Source organism: Oncorhynchus nerka, linkage group LG20 (genome assembly GCF_034236695.1).
Source record: "Oncorhynchus nerka isolate Pitt River linkage group LG20, Oner_Uvic_2.0, whole genome shotgun sequence".
Taxonomy (NCBI): domain Eukaryota; kingdom Metazoa; phylum Chordata; class Actinopteri; order Salmoniformes; family Salmonidae; genus Oncorhynchus; species Oncorhynchus nerka.
In genome coordinates this window covers 86,584,285-86,603,619 of record NC_088415.1, presented here as the reverse complement: position 1 = coordinate 86,603,619, position 19,335 = coordinate 86,584,285, and the positions used below count along the sequence as shown (strand labels likewise).

The 19,335-nt window shown below is 41.9% G+C and overlaps 1 protein-coding gene across 2 annotated transcripts; it reads left to right on the top strand.

The window, feature by feature from the left end:
• On the top strand, nucleotides 1-15,798 carry LOC115101838 (sterile alpha motif domain-containing protein 7-like). Of its 2 annotated transcripts, none has more exons than XM_029621314.2 (7): nucleotides 1-396; nucleotides 8,771-8,906; nucleotides 10,070-10,394; nucleotides 12,118-12,758; nucleotides 12,889-13,010; nucleotides 13,310-13,420; nucleotides 13,606-15,798. In XM_029621314.2, the coding sequence occupies exons 2-7, from the start codon at nucleotides 8,804-8,806 to the stop codon at nucleotides 13,852-13,854; spliced, it is 1,551 nt and encodes a 516-aa protein (XP_029477174.1). In that variant the 5' UTR covers nucleotides 1-396; nucleotides 8,771-8,803; the 3' UTR covers nucleotides 13,855-15,798. The 2 variants fall into 2 exon arrangements, with proteins under 2 accessions (XP_029477174.1, XP_029477175.1); XM_029621315.2 differs by lacking the exon at nucleotides 1-396 and adding an exon at nucleotides 6,206-6,292.
• The last annotated feature ends 3,537 nt before the right edge of the window (nucleotides 15,799-19,335 follow it).

Here is a 19,335-nt window from a genome sequence, read left to right as displayed (position 1 = left end):
GCGCCTGGTCCGGCCGGTGCGTAGTTGGATGAGGAGATCACCCCAATGTCAGGAAATAGGGGAGGGGGGGTGCTTAACTCGGGAGATAAAGCCAGGCTAATAGAGTTGAGGCAAAGCGGTATTTAACGTTTTTTTTGGGGTTAAGGCCGTTAGTTAGCCGTTAGCTGCTGACACAGAACAGGGGTGTGGCTGATTGGCTGGTCACCACTTATCAGAGGTGTCAAGCTAGGCTGCTATACCAAGGCCCTGAGGAATCCATCAGCATCATATTCTGTGAACTCCTGACCTGAAGATACAGTGTAGCTTTAAGGTTTTTTATTTCGTTTAACTTCTCGTTCTGTCTACTCCGTTGGGACAAGTCAGTCACAAGCTGTTCTCATTGGCAGGAACTTGAAGGTGAGTCAAATTAACTTACCTCTGTCCTCTCCCCCTCACTCTCTCTCTCTGTTACTCTTCAACCTTCTTCTCCCTATTCCCACTCTCTCATTCATTCTTCATTCCGTGCGTTTCAAAAGCTGAACACTAAAATAAGATGTTATTAAATTGAATAATGCAAAGAGCACAGATCTGTAAAAAAATATATATATATACAGTGGAACTCCTTAGAATTTGCTGAAGGTTCATTTAAAAAAGTTATTTGACGATTTCCGTTTAGTAAACTTCACAATTTATGTGAAGCACATGATGGAAATGTGAGCTGCAGTATTTGGAACATATGTTGGATGATGTGATTTCCTATCTAATTTAAATATTATGTTTATTTTGCTCACACCCATTGGTTCATCCACACTGAACAAATAGTGTATGTTAATTATATATATATATAACAGTTATATTGCAGTTATATATATATATATATAATTACCGTTATATATATATATTATATCTACGTATACTCTACATATTTTAAATTGTATGTATTCACCAAATACACACTGTGAAATGCATTTTACAGTAGTTGCAATCAATCAATTTGTATTCACAAAAGTTGTTCCTTAAAGAGATAGTTCAGTGATTTATTCAAATTCGGGGTCAAAAAATGTTTTGCTAATTTGAGCATTTGTTGACTATGTTTAGTCTAACTGTGGATAACTCCCTCCCCAAAAAGTGTGGATTGCAGTCACTCCTTGTCTATAGACAGGGTTGGGAAGGTTACTCATATCATCTTTTTCATTAAAGGCTAAACTGATCCTAGTTCAGCACCAGGGTTGGGTAGGTTTCTCATCTTATTCATTAGGATCTTAAAGGCTAAACTGATCCTAGTTCAGCACCAGGGTTGGGTAGGTTTTTCATCTTATTCATTAGGATCTTAAAGGCTAAACTGATCCTAGTTCAGCACCAGGGTTGGATAGGTTACTTTCTAAATGTTATCCGTTTCAGTTACCCGTCTAAAATTATAATCAGTAATATAACTTTTGGATTACCCAAACTCAGCAACCTAATCTTTTTACTTTCATTTACTTTTTGGATTACTTTCCTCGTTAGAACAAGACAAAAAAGGATCTATCAAACGCATTTGGTGTGTCATCATAGTGGTCTATGATTGGTGGTCATCATTTGGTGTGTCATCATAGTGGTCTCTGATTGGTGGTCATCATTTGGTGTGTCATCATAGTGGTCTCTGACTTGTGATCAGACTCGCTTAGGTAGGAACAAACTTAAACTTGCGTCTTTTTTTCAATGCTGATTGTCATTGAGAAAATGGAAAGGTGTCATAATGTTTTTTTTTCTCTCTCTCAAACATCATTTCTGAATTTAAAAGTAATCAGACAACTAATCCATTTGTTTTTCAAAAGTATTTGTAATCTGATTACAATATTTTTGTTTGTAGCGTAACTGATTAGTAACGAGGTTTTTGTATCCAGATAACATGTCATTCTTTACTCCCCAACCCGGTCTATAGTCTACTTTCAGGGTAAGGAAATAAATATAAAAATATGTAAAATACTCTAGATGAACTATCCCTTTAACTTTTTGTCTGTTGAGTTATTTTACTTTATTTATGTAAAATATTTAGGTAATGATGCCGTGAACTATGCAGTTGTAGGTAACACGGACAGTTAAAAACAAATATATATATATTTACATTTTTTTTTAAACTTTACCTCTCAAACCTGGTCTGTACTCACATGTGCTCATCTAATTAAATCAAAATCGAATTAAAATATCAACCTCATCGATATCTAAACCTCGGGTTCATTCAAACATGCTAACAACGTGTTGATGGTCTCAGCAAAAGTATGTCTAGCATTTGTTTGTCACTTAAGGGGATTATAACGTTCCAGACGATGCTTCTGTCTTGTCTGATATGACCTCCCCAAATGCAAGGCTTCATGTAAGTCGTCAGCAATTTTCCTTTAATTCATTCTTGTAATGAGATTAGCCCGGGCAGCCGCAAATCCAGGCACCCGGAGCTCTAGTCTTAGATACAGGCTTCCACTTGTCACATGCAGGCCAAAACTCCAGTTCCTGTGTGCAAACATGTCAGATCAAATCTCACTGTTCGAAAACCTCAAGTTTTTAAGGTTTTTAAAAATGTACATGTTTATCCAAATGAATGGCATTACTTTAGTGGCTTGATTTCAAATGTACCATAGAATCAGCTACAGTAGGAGCTTAGTTAGTAAGTCAGTTAGTGAGGATTGATTAACTGGGTGTCATTTAGTCTAATGTTTAGGACTCCATCTAAAGGTCATCTATTACATTTTGGAGGTGACGATAATAGTTCAATATTTGAGTTAACTATCCCTTCAAAATACGCAATGTGGTCATTTGATTGACTTTAGTATATTCCGTAACACTTTACTTGACACCCAGCATCATAACATGTTATGACCCATATATTTACACCTGTTGTGACATATATTGTGTTATTTTATGGCTGGTTATGACACCTACATAAGACTGTCAAAACCCCCACAAAACCTACCACACAAGGCAAAACATTCCATTACACCATAGCCTACGTGTCAACAGTATGTTTATGTTTTATCATTTTTGGGAGAAACAACCCATATTAAATGATTGTTGTAATTGCGCACACATTGATATCAGGCATACATCCACCGTAATGCTCTGTTGCTGATGACTGGGATGAATGCAGGAGCAGATTTCAGGAGCAGGACAAGACACCCTCTTTTTGACTCATGACTGATATATATATATATATTTTACCTTTATTTAACTAAGCAAGTCAGTTAAGAACAAATTCTTATAAGGCCCTTACTTGATAGGCCTATCTGGCTTATACAGTGGGGCAAAAAAGGATTTAGTCAGCCACCAATTGTGCAAGTTCTCCCACTTAAAAAGATGAGAGAGGCCTGTAATTTTCATCATAGGTACACTTCAACTGTTCAAACAGGTGCCATTAATACAGGTAACGAGTGGAGGACAGAGGAGCCTCTTAAAGAAGAAGTTACAGGTCTGTCAGAGCCAGAAATCTTGCTTGTTTGTAGGTGACCAAATACTTATTTTCCACCATAATTTGCAAATAAATTCATAAAAAATCCCACAATGTGATTTTCTGGATTTCTTTTTCTCATTTTGTCTGTCATAGTTGAAGTGTACCTATGATGAAAATTACAGGCCTCTCTCATCTTTTTAAGTGGGAGAACTTGCACAATTGGTGGCTGACTAAATACTTTTTAGCCCCTTGGTATGATTATGATGGTCATAAAGGGTATTTTCTTAGTCTAAGTAAAGTGACACAGGATGGTCATAATGCTTCAAGACAATGTCATAAGGTGAATTTCTACAAGTTATTTAAAATATGATTAATTACAACATACAATAAAGGATTTATGAAACAAACTTTCAAATGAAAGAAAACTTCTAGGCAAGAAAAAATTATTGACAAAATATGAGTTTAGACACTCTTGTCAGTGTCATAACCAGCCATAAAATAACACAATATATGTCACAACAGGTGTAAATATATGGGTCATGACAGGTTATGACCATATTATGACAAGTTAAGTCAGTTGTTATGACATGGTTATGACACGTTAAGTCAGTTGTTATGACATATTATGACATGGTTATGACACGTTAAGTCAGTTGTTATGACATATTATGACATGGTTATGACACGTTAAGTCAGTTGTTATGACATATTATGACATGGTTATGACACGTTAAGTCAGTTGTTATGACATATTATGACATGGTTATGACACGTTAAGTCAGTTGTTATGACATATTATGACATGGTTATGACACGTTAAGTCAGTTGTTATGACATATTATGACATGGTTATGACACGTTAAGTCAGTTGTTATGACATAGTATGACATGGTTATGGTCGTGTCCTAACGTGTTTTGACACTGGGTGTCAAGTGAAGTGTTACCATTTACATTGTGTGGAGAAGAGCCTATTCAACCCATCGAAAAAATATGACAAATAAATATTAGTGAATGGAATGACACGCTCATTTAACAGACCGTTTCATACAAGGCGACTTACAGCACCCTCAACAGACAGTAATAACGACACATATACTCACTATGTGACCCATGTTGGAATCAAACCCACAACCCTGGTGTCTCTGCTGCCACCAAACTCTAACAAACTGAGCCATTTGTATTGGTATTGGTATTGTATAAGGACCCCCATTAGCCACTGCAAAAGCATCAGCTACTCTTCCTGGGGTCCACATGAACATGACATCATACATAGTACGGAACATTATTAGTCAAGCACTGAAATGCATCATTTCAAAACGTTACATATCAGTACATACACACAATATCTAGGTCTAATACATAGTGCAGTGCAATTTCAAAACAAGAAATATAAAATGGCTGTGTCTCTTCACAGCCCACTTTGTGCAGTTAGTTGTTCTTTTATCTGATTTTTGAAACTGGTTTTATCACTAGCTTGAGTTACCTGTGGTGACAGAGAGTTCCATGTAGTCATGAGTTTCCCAGGCTCTGTTCTGGACCTGGGGACTGTGAAGAGACCTCTGGTTGCATGTCTATTGTTGTACAGATGCGTGTCTGAACTGTGTGCCAGCTGCTTGAACAAACAGTTCGTTACCTTCAACACATTAATACCTCGCATAAAGACCAATAGTGATACAGTCAATGTCTCCTCAACTTTGAGCCAGGAGAGACTGACATGCATGGTACTGACACTTTCCCTCCGTGTACATCTAAGTGCAATACGTGCTGCTTTGTTCTGGACCAACTGATTGGCTGATTCTGGACCAACTAACAGGCTGATTGGTCGGCTGTTTGAACCATTTCAAGGGTGCTCTGCTATTCTTGGGTAGCGGAATGACCTTTGCCCCCCTCCACATCTGAGAGCACACATCGTCTTCTAGGCTTAAATTGTATTCCGCTACCAACCTCAGCAATGTACCATCCAGGTTGTCGGTACCAGGTCCTTATTTATAGATAGCAACAATTGTTTCACCTCTTCCACACCCACTTTGTAGAACTCAAAACTACAGTGCTTGTCTTTCATTGTTTGGTCCATTGTGCATGAAATATGAAGGCTCAGAATTTGTTGTTTGACCAACAAATATTTTTCACATCTTTAACATTGGAGTCATTGTAAAAAAAACTTGTATATAATATTAATTATAATCGTTTAAACACAATTTTAGGTCCAGTCTTTGGAACATTGTTTTTTCTAGTTAAGGCAGGGTAGCCTAGTGGTTAGAGCGTTGGACTAGCAACTGGAAAGTTGCAAGTTCAAACCCCTGAGCTGACAAGTTACAAATCTGTCGTTCTGCCCCTGAACAGGCAGTTAACCCACTGTTCCTAGGCCGTCATTGTAAATAAGAATTTGTTCTTAACTGACTAGCCTAGTTAAATAAAGGTAAAATTAAAATAAAATTAAAAATGATCGCTACATCTGATGGGTGTGGATACTGCTCTAGAGCAGATTTCTGTAACGTTAGTAAAGATGTGATCAATACACGTGGATGATTTAGTTCCTGTTCTGTTTGTAAATACCCTGGTGGGTTGACTGATAACCTGAACCAGATTACAACAGGCGTTTTACTGAATTTTACAGTAGTTGCTCAGCTGTATGGCAAGTCCTAGTGTGCTGCAATAGGGGCCAGGCCTCTCTGGCTTCCCTCGGACTCTTCTTGGTTCAAGTTCATACAAGCCTTACTCTTCCTGTAAAAGATTAATTACTGAGTACAAGCTGTTTTTCCAGCTGAACGCTATACCTCAAAGACTAGTGTCCCCTCTTCTGACTGGTAGTTCAGTGATAATAGTAGGGATAGGCTTGAATGTACAGTAGTCTGTTGTTTTCGTAGCGTTGGTTTGGTCACTAACCGGGTGAGTTTTCATTTATTTATACACGCATAGACATACTTATACTCATAGACATACTCACTTTACCGCTACCTACGTGTACAAATGACCTCGACTAACCGGTACCCCCGCACATTGACTCGGTACCGGTACCCCCTGTATATAGCCTCGTTATTGTTATTGGTACTTTTTTAAAACTTTAGTTTATTTCGTAAATATTTTCTTAACTCTATTTTCTTATAAATGCATTGTTGGGTTAAGTAAGCATTTCACGGTAAGGTCTACTACACCTGTTGTATTCGGCTCATGTGACAAATAAAATGTGATTTAATTTATACTGACATTCACACAGGCAAAATGACACTATGATGCAATAGATTTTTCCTTACACTCACATTATGGAGACATTTTACACGCAAACTCTTAGTACACAATATACTGTACTCAACACAGACCCCCCCCTCCCACCCCCAAAAAAACACTTATGTAAATTTACATTCAGGCTACCTGAGGAGGACAGATAAAACCTTGAGCCGTCCATGTATTAATCCACTATGGTGTGTATGTCATATTTTTAAATGTTCTCTCTTCTTACCTCTATCCGTCCCTTTTGTATATTTGCTGAATTTAATAGATGAAAGATAAAAGGTTGTGTGGAGAGTGACATTGGTAGCAGGGACCAGGGTGACCATGCTTGCGTGTGGCGCCACATATTTCCCCATAAACCAATTTCCCTCCACCAGATTTATCCCCCAAGGTGTTTTCAGGACATCTCAAGGGGCTGATGGAGGCTAATAAGATTATCACTCAAGGTGTATTGTCTGGTGTGCTTACAGGCAAGGTTTGCTGAGGTAAAACTCCTAAACGCCCGGATTACCTCCAACACATCCCTTTAAAGTGCTGTATAGTCAGGATTTAGCTAATCGGATAGTGGGGGGAGGGAGGGCCAGGTTGGAAGACACACGGGTCAGCAGATGTTCTCGGGGCCTGGCAGACTGGATGGGACTAACAGGAGGATTAGATGGGTCTGTGAGGGAACTTTAGGGGACTGTGGGGTAGTATGGTACACCACTGACTGGGGATAAAGGCTGCTAACGGTTAGGGTTGGCTGGATCTTATGGGGGGGATTATTTAGGCAAGTATATTTTGTCAGGGGTGTGTTGTCATAGGTTACCCCATAGGTGTATCTAGACACACACACACACATGCATGCACACACACACACCATAAAGGAGAGATACCCAGTCATTTCAGTAACGCCATGACCACAGTTATTTCAGAGCCACCTCTGACATAATATTTTCCTGTAGTATGGGTTAAAAAAGTCCATTTTTTTATGGATATAAATCTACAGCCCATACTGGTCCTGGATTAAAGCACTTGTCTGTTCAGTGTTATATTTATTCATTAGATGCTAATCAGAGGTGTCTAAGTCAATCAGGTGTAATGACAAGCTGCAATGATATGCGCTATGTGTGTGTGTGTGTGTGTGTGTGTGTGTGTGTGTGTGTGTGTGTGTGTGTGTGTGTGTGTGTGTGTGTGTGTGTGTGTGTGTGTGTGTGTGTGTGTGTGTGTGTTTGTGTGTGTGTGTGTGTAAAATTGTGATAATTAAAAGGATTGTTGTTGTAGCAGAGAGAAAGAGGTATATGGAGGCAGAAAATGTTCCAATGTTCCTTTCTGCTCTGAGGTGAATCTAGAGTCTAGACAGTATTCCTCAATCCTCAATATAGCTTTGGTTGCTCCACCGAAACTTCATTGTCAACTTTTGACAACAGTTTCTTTTTTTATATCTCAATGTCATCAGTCTTGTCTCTCTCTCTCTCTCTCTCCCTTAACAGACCATTGATGAAAACATGCTTAGCAACGATTAGCAATCCTCACATGCCTATTAAGTGTACTAGTTATGGTAGTATTGTAACGTAAGGGTTGATTGATGGACAGTACACACGTGATCACTGACGAGTAGTAGCCTAATCTTTTCTGAGTCCTGAGGACTTATGTTGCATCCCTCTTGGGCTATAACTTAGTTAATTGGGCTAACACGGTCTTGAGTCACACCAACCACCCATGTTTGATATCTATCTGTTCAGTTACATCAGCACACAGTAACTGTGTGCCATCATTTTAATCATAGAGGGCCTTTCAATGTATAGGTCATGGTTCCCTCCTAGTGGTGAAATATGAAAATGACAAGCAATTTAAAGAAGGTTGCTAAAAGGGGACTTAACTAAGACTAATTAACACTAATCTGCTCAACACCACTTTACCTTTTTTTATACTGGGCAAGTGCAGTCTTTCCTGGACCAGGTATATGTAAGCAAGGTTCCTTCCTTCTTAAAGGACCAATTAGATTAAAACAAGTACTTGAAAACAGACTAAATCACTGTTAGCTAACCATCTGAGGGACCAATCAGCAATATCCCAGGGACCAATGCTGATCCACGGGCCACAGGTTGACAAACACTGGTCTTAAATACTAATCTCCTCATCTCGGTTCCACAGAGAGGCAGTTTCCTAGAGATCAGAGGTCAGGCCATGACCCCGAGAGAGCAGCTGAGAAAGATGTCAGCGATGGGGGAGCAGGGGGCTCTGGATGAGAAACACTGGTACCGCCTGGTCAATGGCATGTCTGCTGGAGGTAAGGCTGATCCACCTGGCTTGAATCTGCATGTCTCTCCGTTAGCCTGCTGAGTTAAAGTCCTAGGTATTAGCTCATTCATCCTTGCCTAGAAAATTCCCTCAACCTAACCAAGAGCATTCATACTCCTCCATACCTTAGAACCAGGAGCTTTTCACTGACCTACGTAATTGCTGGGGCCCAGAACTTTACCTGATCAGGTCACATAGTCAGTGGAAACTTTGGGCCCTAGTTTTGTATCGACTTCTAAGTGGCGTGACACATCCACCATCGAAGGCTAGGTATTTCAGAAGGCTAGGTATTTCAGAAGGTTAGGTATTTCAGAAGGCTAGGTATTTCAGAAGGTTAGGTATTTCAGAAGGCTAGGTATTTCAGAAGGTTAGGTATTTCAGAAGGTTAGGTATTTCAGAAGGTTAGGTATTTCAGAAGGCTAGGTATTTCAAAGGTTAGGTATTTCAGAAGGTTAGGTATTTCAGAAGGCTAGGTATTTCAGAAGGCTAGGTATTTCAGAAGGCTAGGTATTTCAGAAGGCTAGGTATTTCAGAAGGTTAGGTATTTCAGAAGGTTAGGTATTTCAGAAGGCTAGGTATTTCAGAAGGCTAGGTATTTCAGAAGGTTAGGTATTTCAGAAGGTTAGGTATTTCAGAAGGCTAGGTATTTCAGAAGGTTAGGTATTTCAGAAGGTTAGGTATTTCAGAAGGTTAGGTATTTCAGAAGGCTAGGTATTTCAGAAGGTTAGGTATTTCAGAAGGTTAGGTATTTCAGAAGGTTAGGTATTTCAGAAGGTTAGTTATTTCAGAAGGCTAGGTATTTCAGAAGGTTAGGTATTTCAGAAGGTTAGGTATTTCAGAAGGTTAGGTATTTCAGAAGGTTAGGTATTTCAGAAGGCTAGGTATTTCAGAAGGTTAGGTATTTCAGAAGGTTAGGTATTTCAGAAGGTTAGGTATTTCAGAAGGTTAGGTATTTCAGAAGGTTAGGTATTTCAGAAGGCTAGGTATTTCAGAAGGCTAGGTATTTCAGAAGGCTAGGTATTTCACTAGTCCTGCATGTTGGAGCTCGAAGCCTAAGATTTTCACTGTACCCTGCAATCACACCTGCAACCCTGTACATGTGACTATTAAACACTCTGAATCTGAATCGTGTTGCGCTGTGTTTCGTCGCAGAGCTACGTCAGCGGCAGGAGATGATGATGAGAAACCAGATGACCATGACTCCTCAGATCCTGGCCCAGGGACAGCAGAGGTTACAGGGGGTGCCCACCCAGTTTGAGCCCCGCTTCATGGAAAGAGAGCTAGCTCCTCCCTCTGAGATGGTATCTTCTGAGGTCAGGCAGATGCACATGGGGGGTCACCTCGGTCCGCCCATGCCCCCACACCCTGGTATACCTGGCAGGGGCTTCCCTGGAGCTGGCTATAGCTTCATGCCCTCAGAGCCCATGGAGACAGTTGCCCGGCGACAGGAGCTCATCCACAAGCAGAACATCGCCAGGTACGGTCTGACATTGATCTGCAACTGCATGTTACAGGACATGTCAAAGTACACGTCATGGACTCTAGGGCTTTCATAGCCCTCCCTTCTACGGGCCCCTTCAACTTAATACCGAGAGCCTGTTTCATGCACTACATTACAGAACAGTTGGCAGATATGATTTGATTAAATACAGAGCCCATACACAGAGCCCATGTGACCTACAAATGTGTATTGTTATATATATATATATATATATGTAGTGTTCGGTTATGTCTGATTGGTGTGTTGTTACATCTGATTGGTGTGTTGTTACGTCTGATTGGTGTGTTGTTACGTCTGATTGGTGTGTTGTTACGTCTGATTGGTGTGTTGTTACATCTGATTGGTGTGTTGTTATGTCTGATTGGTGTATTGTTACGTCTGATTGGTGCTGGTTATGTCTAACTGGTGTGTGTTGTTATGTCTGATTGGTGTGTTGTTATGTCTAACTGGTGTGTGTTGTTATGTCTGATTGGTGTGTTGTTACGTCTGATTGGTGTGTTGTTACGTCTGATTGGTGTGTTGTTACGTCTGATTGGTGCTGGTTATGTCTAACTGGTGTGTGTTGTTATGTCTGATTGGTGTGTTGTTACGTCTGATTGGTGTGTTGTTACGTCTGATTGGTGCTGGTTATGTCTAACTGGTGTGTGTTGTTATGTCTGATTGGTGTGTTGTTATGTCTGATTGGTGTATTGTTACGTCTGATTGGTGCTGGTTATGTCTAACTGGTGTGTGTTGTTATGTCTGATTGGTGTGTTGTTATGTCTGATTGGTGTGTTGTTACATCTGATTGGTGTGTTGTTATGTCTGATTGGTGTATTGTTATGTCTGATTGGTGTGTTGTTATGTCTGATTGGTGTGTTGTTATGTCTGATTGGTGTATTGTTACATCTGATTGGTGTGTTGTTATGTCTGATTGGTGTGTTGTTATGTCTGATTGGTGTGTTGTTATGTCTGATTGGTGCTGGTTATGTCTAACTGGTGTGTGTTGTTATGTCTGATTGGTGTGTTGTTATGTCTGATTGGTGTATTGTTACATCTGATTGGTGTGTTGTTATGTCTGATTGGTGTGTTGTTACGTCTGATTGGTGTGTTGTGATGTCTAACTGGTGTGTGTTGTTATGTCTGATTGGTGTGTTACGTCTGATTGGTGCTGGTTATGTCTAACTAGTGTGTGTTGTTACGTCTGATTGGTGCTGGTTATGTCTAACTGGTGTGTGTTGTTATGTCTGATTGGTGTGTTGTTACATCTGATTGGTGTGTTGTGATGTCTAACTGGTGTGTGTTGTTATGTCTGATTGGTGTGTTGTTACATCTGATTGGTGTGTTGTGATGTCTGATTGGTGTGTTGTTATGTCTGATTGGTGTGTTGTTATGTCTGATTGGTGTGTTGTTACGTCTGATTGGTGTATTGTTATATCTGATTGGTGTGTTGTTATGTCTGATTGGTGTGTTGTTACGTCTGATTGGTGTATTGTTATATCTGATTGGTGTGTTGTTATGTCTGATTGGTGTGTTGTTACGTCTGATTGGTGTGTTGTGATGTCTGATTGGTGTGTTGTTATGTCTGATTGGTGTGTTGTGATGTCTGATTGGTGTGTTGTTATGTCTGATTGGTGTGTTGTTATGTCTGATTGGTGTGTTGTTACCTCTGATTGGTGTGTTGTTATGTCTGATTGGTTTGTATTGGTTGTTTTTTCAGGATGGAGATGAATGCCATCCTCCATCAGAAGGAGATGGAGAACGCACATCAGAAGGGTCTGATGGGTATGGAGGCACCCATGATGTACCAGTCCAATGCCATGGCGTTCCGAGGGCGCCAACGCCTCCCAGACGGCCACGACGTCTTCGTCCACCGCACCACCCTGGAGGAAATGCAGGCCAACAGCCTCCTGATGTCCTCCAGCCCCTATCCACCAATCAGCACGCTGCAGAGGGAGAGGAGCCGCAGGGTCGGTCGCAGGGCAACTAATCACAAGAGCACAGAGAGCCACGCGTCGGGCCCGAAGGGCCAATCGGAAGACAAGAGCGTGGAGCAGAGTCCCGGCGGTGCCTCGGGAGAGGAGAAAGAGGCGGAGGGGAAAATGGACATGGGAGGGGAGGCGGCCAGCAAACAACATCAAACCAAAATGGACGCACAGCTCTCGGCGGGCAGCAGGAAGAGCTACAAGGAGGAGGAGCAGGGCCTGCGCAAGGCCTGCATAAACAGTCAAGATGGCTGCCCTGACGTTACCAACTGCAACAGTGGCACCAGCGACAAAGACATGCCTGGCCAATGCTCTGCGTTCCAGTATCCCTCCGCCAGTGGGCCTATCCCAGGCATGCCGTACATGTTCCCTCATGGTGGGTCTACTTTCTACAGTCTTATTTTGATCAAAACTCTCAGGGGTTTGTGCTGCTGTCTTTGATTTGATTTGTATCATTTATTTGACCAAGGGATAGATGTGAGCCGTGTGTGTGTTGTTTTGATCAGGGCACCCCAATCTCTTTCTCAACGGAGAAGATATGTCCTCTATCCAAGACCTCAGGAAGTGGACAGTGGACGACGTGTACAACTTCATCAACAACATACCCAGCTGCTCTGAATATGCTCAGGTTGGTGTCTTTTCCTGGTCATCATCAAAACAGTAGAGTGAATTCCTGCTTACAAAAATCAATAACAACAGAATTCAAATCTGCCAGGACTGTCACCGTTGTTTCTTAACAGTTTGCACCCTCCCCCGAGACAGTCCCACTTTGCAGGTTTGAATTCTGTTGTTGGTGATTTTTGTAAACAGAAAGTTGCCTCGCTGTATATAGTGTCATACTGCTGCACCTGCCTTAAAGGATGTTCTTCTAACCGGTTAAACGTTCCTGTATCCCTCCTCCTCATATTACCTGATTATTCCCTGCAGACGTTCAAGGACCACGTGATAGATGGGGAAACGTTGCCGCTCCTGACAGAAGAACATCTACTGGACACCATGGGACTGAAGCTGGGCCCTGCACTCAAGATACGATCACAGGTAGACAAACCATCAAACAAATTCGGACAGCAGACCAAAAGATTTTCAAGTGCTGTCTATTTAATTTTCAATGGGATTAAATATTTTGCAAACCATTTTCGGGGGAAAAAAAGTATTGATGCACATAGTTTCAGCACATTGTTTATTATAATACCTTTTGGTATCTCTATCTCTGTCCCACCCAGGTGTCTCGACGGCTAGGCAGCATGTTTTATATGATGAACCTCCCGCTCGCCGCTGCCGCCGCTCTGCAGGCTGCCCCTGAGAAGGCAGGAGGAGGCCGATCGTCAGAGATCAGCTCCCCTGTTAACTGTAACAGTGTGGAGATGATGGGCAGCCCATGCACCAGAGACCCAGAGGGCCTGAAACCAACCGACTCCCTCCCAGAGATTGACAACCCCTCTCCCCCGTTGGCCAGCAGTGGAACTGCCTGAGGCATCAGTGTGTGGGAGAAGAGTCGTCAGCCAGTGGCTCAGATCCAAGTCGACCACTAGCCCCTACCACATACATATAGACACATACCCTCTAAGGACTTCATGTAGATTTTTAAGCATTGGATGGGTATAAGTGATATAGTAACAGCTGCATCTTGCCCTCTGATTGGCTAGATGGAATTGTTGCTGTGTTGGATACACCTGTCCAACTTTCAGAAGTGCACAGGGAGTAGGAAATAGGGTTCGATTAGGAATTCAGCAAGCGTTTCAGCCCAAAGAGCTGCTTTTAAGCTGCTAACCATTTCCGTCAGGCAATGGTGTTCAGTTTTCTAGTGTGTGCCCTGCAGTGTTTAAACTGCTAGGTGTATGATGGCATTTTTGTATGTATTTAGTTACAGTTGAAATGTTTGGTACTGTTTTTCCACCATGTTTCAGATTCAAGATGGAGGCATTAAACCCCAAGCCGTTAGAAATATAGATGGCTTGATGAAGAATGGGAAGAACACTGAATATACACATGACCTCTGTGTTTGGGGAGAAAATAAACTGTATTATGTAAATATTAATGCATTTATTGTGTTTTTGTAGCATAATGCTTTCCAATGAATATGTGTGATATTATCAGTTTTAATGAATATAAATGATTGATTTTAACGTCACAATGTAGCCTATCAAATCACAGTTTTTTAAAATAAGTTTTCTATGTTTTCTGGTTCAGTTTTGAAACATTTGTAATGTAGTAATGTACACTGAACATCAATCATATAAATAATTTATATGTCGATAGCTACACTTTATCTGAATTTGTACAGTTGGCACTCATTCAGTTTATCTGCATTCAGGGGCGGACTGGGACCAGAAATCGGCCCTGGCATTTCTAAAACACAGGCCTATTTTTTACCTTGAGGCCCCCCGATTATTAGCCAGATAATGATCAAGTTAGACAGGCCCACTGGGCACTTTTTTTTATCAGCCCATCTGCCCGAAATGCCAGAGGGCCAGTCCACCTGTGTACATTAGAATGAACACCCTTGACCCATTAGAGCACATTAGAATGAACACACTTTGCCCATTAGAGCACATTAGAATGAACACCCGTGACCCATTAGAGCACATTAGAATGAACACACTTTGCCCATTAGAGCACATTAGAATGAACACCCTTGACCCATTAGAGCACATTAGAATGAACACCCTTGACCCATTAGAGCACATTAGAATGAACACACTTTGCCCATTAGAGCACATTAGAATGAACACCCTTGACCCATTAGAGCACATTAGAATGAACACCCTTTACCCATTAGAGCACATTAGAATGAACACCCTTGACCCATTAGAGCACATTAGAATGAACACCCTTTGCCCATTAGAGCACATTAGAATGAACACCCTTGGCCCATTAGAGCACATTAGAATGAACACCCTTGGCCCATTAGAGCACATTAGAATGAACACCCTTGGCCCATTAGAGCACATTAGAATGAACACCCTTGGCCCATTAGAGCACATTAGAATGAACACCCTTGGCCCATTAGAGCACATTAGAATGAACACCCTTGGCCCATTAGAGCACATTAGAATGAACACACTTTGACCCCGTCGTTTGAGATACCGTGGTGGTAAAGGCTATTTCAAATTCAAATCACAGTTTTTTAAAATAAGTTTTCTATGTTTTCTGGTTCAGTTTTGAAACATTTGTAATGTAGTAATGTACACTGAACATCAATCATATAAATAATTTATATGTCGATAGCTACACTTTATCTGAATTTGTACAGTTGGCACTCATTCAGTTTATCTGCATTCAGGGGCGGACTGGGACCAGAAATCGGCCCTGGCATTTCTAAAACACAGGCCTATTTTTTACCTTGAGGCCCCCCGATTATTAGCCAGATAATGATCAAGTTAGACAGGCCCACTGGGCACTTTTTTTTATCAGCCCATCTGCCCGAAATGCCAGAGGGCCAGTCTATTTCAAATTCAAATCACATGCTTTGATACTAACAGAAGCCAAATATAATTACCATAAGATAACATTATTATTACAAGGTGATTCATTCGATATGATATCTCGAAGAAGGGTCTCTTGTTGAAGAAACTCACCTTTCAAGATAGAAAAGGGGTATTTGGAATGGTCCATGCTACCCGGGATCCTAGGGACGTCCCTACCCCATTGAAGTTTACATTTTAAAATGGTTAATGGTTAAATGGTTAAAAAGGTTTACAGTTAAGGTTAGGCTACGGTTAGGATTTAAGGTTTTACAACCCTTGCCTTTTGGCTGATCCATTTGTGGTTTCAGGTGTGGGGGAAACCGAGTTGGGTGCTGTGGAATCAGTGAGGGTAACCAGAAGTTGTCTTGTGATAATTGTTTGTGTTTCTGCTGGTCAGAAGGAGCAGGTGCTCCATGTTAAATGAATGGAGGCACCGAGATGTGATTTTGCTCTCAAGAAAAGGGCGCCATTGAAAGGAGTGATTACTGGGGCAGCGGTAAAGGTGAAAGATGACCAACTGAAGGGAAGATTCCCGGTGTTTGTGATGCTCGTCGTTTGGTGCGACACAGACAGGGTGGCGTGAGTGGTGGAACAGAAGAGTCATTGTCTGTTCTTTTGAGTTTTGATGTTGAGTTTTAGCCTGACAAATTGATGTTAGGATATATAAGTTATCCTGTACGAGCTTTTGTGCCGAATACATTACGTTGTTACAGGTGTCAGGCTTATGGACATGTGGCAGCAGTGTGTAGGAGGGAGGTTCCTAGGTGTGATACATGTGCAGAAGGGCATGAGACAAATGAATGTGTAGCATTGGGGAAAGTAGTGGTATGTGTTAATTGTAGATGTGCCCATGGGGCTGGGGATCAGAAATGTCCGATGCGAGAGAGGCAGGTTGAGGTTTCCAGGGTCAGAGTAGTGCAAAAGTTGTCATATGCTGAAGCAGTGAAGAAAGTAGAGTAAGATGAGTCATGGGGGAGGGATCCTGAGGGGAGTGGTGTGACTAGTAGAGCTGTCCCAGTACCGAGGGATAAACCAGCAAGTGATATCTACACTACCGTTCAAAAGGTTGGGGTCATTTAGATCTGTCCCAGTACCGAGGGATAAACCAGCAAGTGATATCTACACTACCGTTCAAAAGGTTGGGGTCATTTAGATCTGTCCCAGTACCGAGGGATAAACCAGCAAGTGATATCTACACTACCGTTCAAAAGGTTGGGGTCATTTAGATCTGTCCCAGTACCGAGGGATAAACCAGCAAGTGATATCTACACTACCGTTCAAAAGGTTGGGGTCATTTAGATCTGTCCCAGTACCGAGGGATAAACCAGCAAGTGATATCTACACTACCGTTCAAAAGGTTGGGGTCATTTAGATCTGTCCCAGTACCGAGGGATAAACCAGCAAGTGATATCTACACTACCGTTCAAAAGGTTGGGGTCATTTAGATCTGTCCCAGTACCGAGGGATAAACCAGCAAGTGATATCTACACTACCGTTCAAAAGGTTGGGGTCATTTAGATCTGTCCCAGTACCGAGGGATAAACCAGCAAGTGATATCTACACTACCGTTCAAAAGGTTGGGGTCATTTAGATCTGTCCCAGTACCGAGGATAAACCAGCAAGTGATATCTACACTACCGTTCAAAAGGTTGGGGTCATTTAGATCTGTCCCAGTACCGAGGGATAAACCAGCAAGTGATATCTACACTACCGTTCAAAAGGTTGGGGTCATTTAGATCTGTCCCAGTACCGAGGGATAAACCAGCAAGTGATATCTACACTACCGTTCAAAAGGTTGGGGTCATTTAGAAATGTCCCTGTTTTTGAAAGAAAAGCACACGTTTTGTCCGTTTAAAATAACATCAAATTGATCAGAAATACATTGTAGACATGTTTAATGTCGTAAATGACTATTGTAGCTGGAAGCGGTAGATCTTTAATGAAAAATCTACATAGGCGTACAGAGGCCTGCTGTGCTGATTAATGAAGCAATTAAAACTGGCCTTCTTTAGACTATCTGGAGCATCAGCATTTGTGGGTTCGATTACAGGCTCAAAATGGACAGAAACAAACCACTTTCTTCTGAAACTCGTCAGTCTATTCTTGTTCTGAGAAATGAAAGCTATTCCATGCGGGAACTTGCCAAGAAACTGAAGATCTCATACAATGCTGTGTACTACTCCCTTCACAGAACAGCTCAAACTGGCTCTAACTGGAATAGAAAGAGGAGTGGGAGGCCCCGGTGCACAACTGAGCAAGAGGACAAGTATATTAGAGTGTCTAGTTTGAGGAAAACACGCCTCACAAGTCCTCAACTGGCAGCTTCATTAAACAGTACCCGCAAAACACCAGTCTCCACGTCAACACTGAAGAGGCGACTCCGGGATGCTGGCCTTCTAGGCAGAGTTGCAAAGAAAAAGACAGATCTCAGACTGACTAATAAAAAGAAAGACTAAGATGGGCAATAGAACACAGACACTGGACAGAGAAACTTTTTTACAGCATCCCAGAGTCGCCTCTTCACTGTTGACGTTGAGACTGGTGTTTTGCGAGTACTATTTAATGAAGCTGCAAGTTGAGGACTTGTGAGGCATCTGTGGGGTGGAGGTGTGGATGAGAGGAGGGATGATAGTGGTAGTGAACTATTATAATCTGTGTCAAGTATTGGACATAGAAGAGTTGGAGAGAGTGGTGGGCCAGGATAGAAGTAAGGTCAGGTGGTGTGGGGATTTTAATGCCCACAACACGCTCTGGGGGGACGGATGGGGGGATGGATGGATCAAAATGGCCAAGTGATGGAACATCTGATAGAAGTTAAAGATCTGGTGTACCTGAATGATGGCCAAGGGACCAGGATTGATGTAGACACAGGGAAAGAGTCTGCCTTGCACCTCACTCTGGTATCTAGTGTGATGACAGGAATCTGTTAGTGGGAGTTATGGGAGGAGTTGACAGTAGGGAGTGATCATTACTCATAGTATGCACAGATGGCCAGAGGGAGGAGGAGGTGTCAGTGGATGGAGTAGGCAGGTGGGTGTTTGAAAGGGCAAAGTGGGATCAGTTTCAGGAGCTGAGTGAGCAGGTGATGGCTCGGGTGGATATGAGAGGGGAAGTGGATAGTATGAATAACTGGCTGAGAACAGCTTTAGTGGGGGCAGCTACTGAGGTGATACTTAGGAGTTCAGGGAAGAGGAGGAGGAGGAAAGCAGTCCCGTGGTGGACAGAGGAGTGTGGGGAAATGGTGAGGAGTAGGAACAGGGAATTTAGAGTACTGAAAAGGACACATAACTTCAAACATCTGAGCAGGCCCAGGCTCTGGTGAGGAGAACTATACGTCAGGTAAAGAGGTCATGTTGGCGTCGGTTCTGTGACACCAGTGGGAGAAGCCCGAGGGATGATTCATAGAATGAGTGGGGTCAGAAGGGAGTGGGATTATCCAGTGTTGACAAGTGGGAAGGATGTGGCAGTAACAGATGAGGAGAAGGC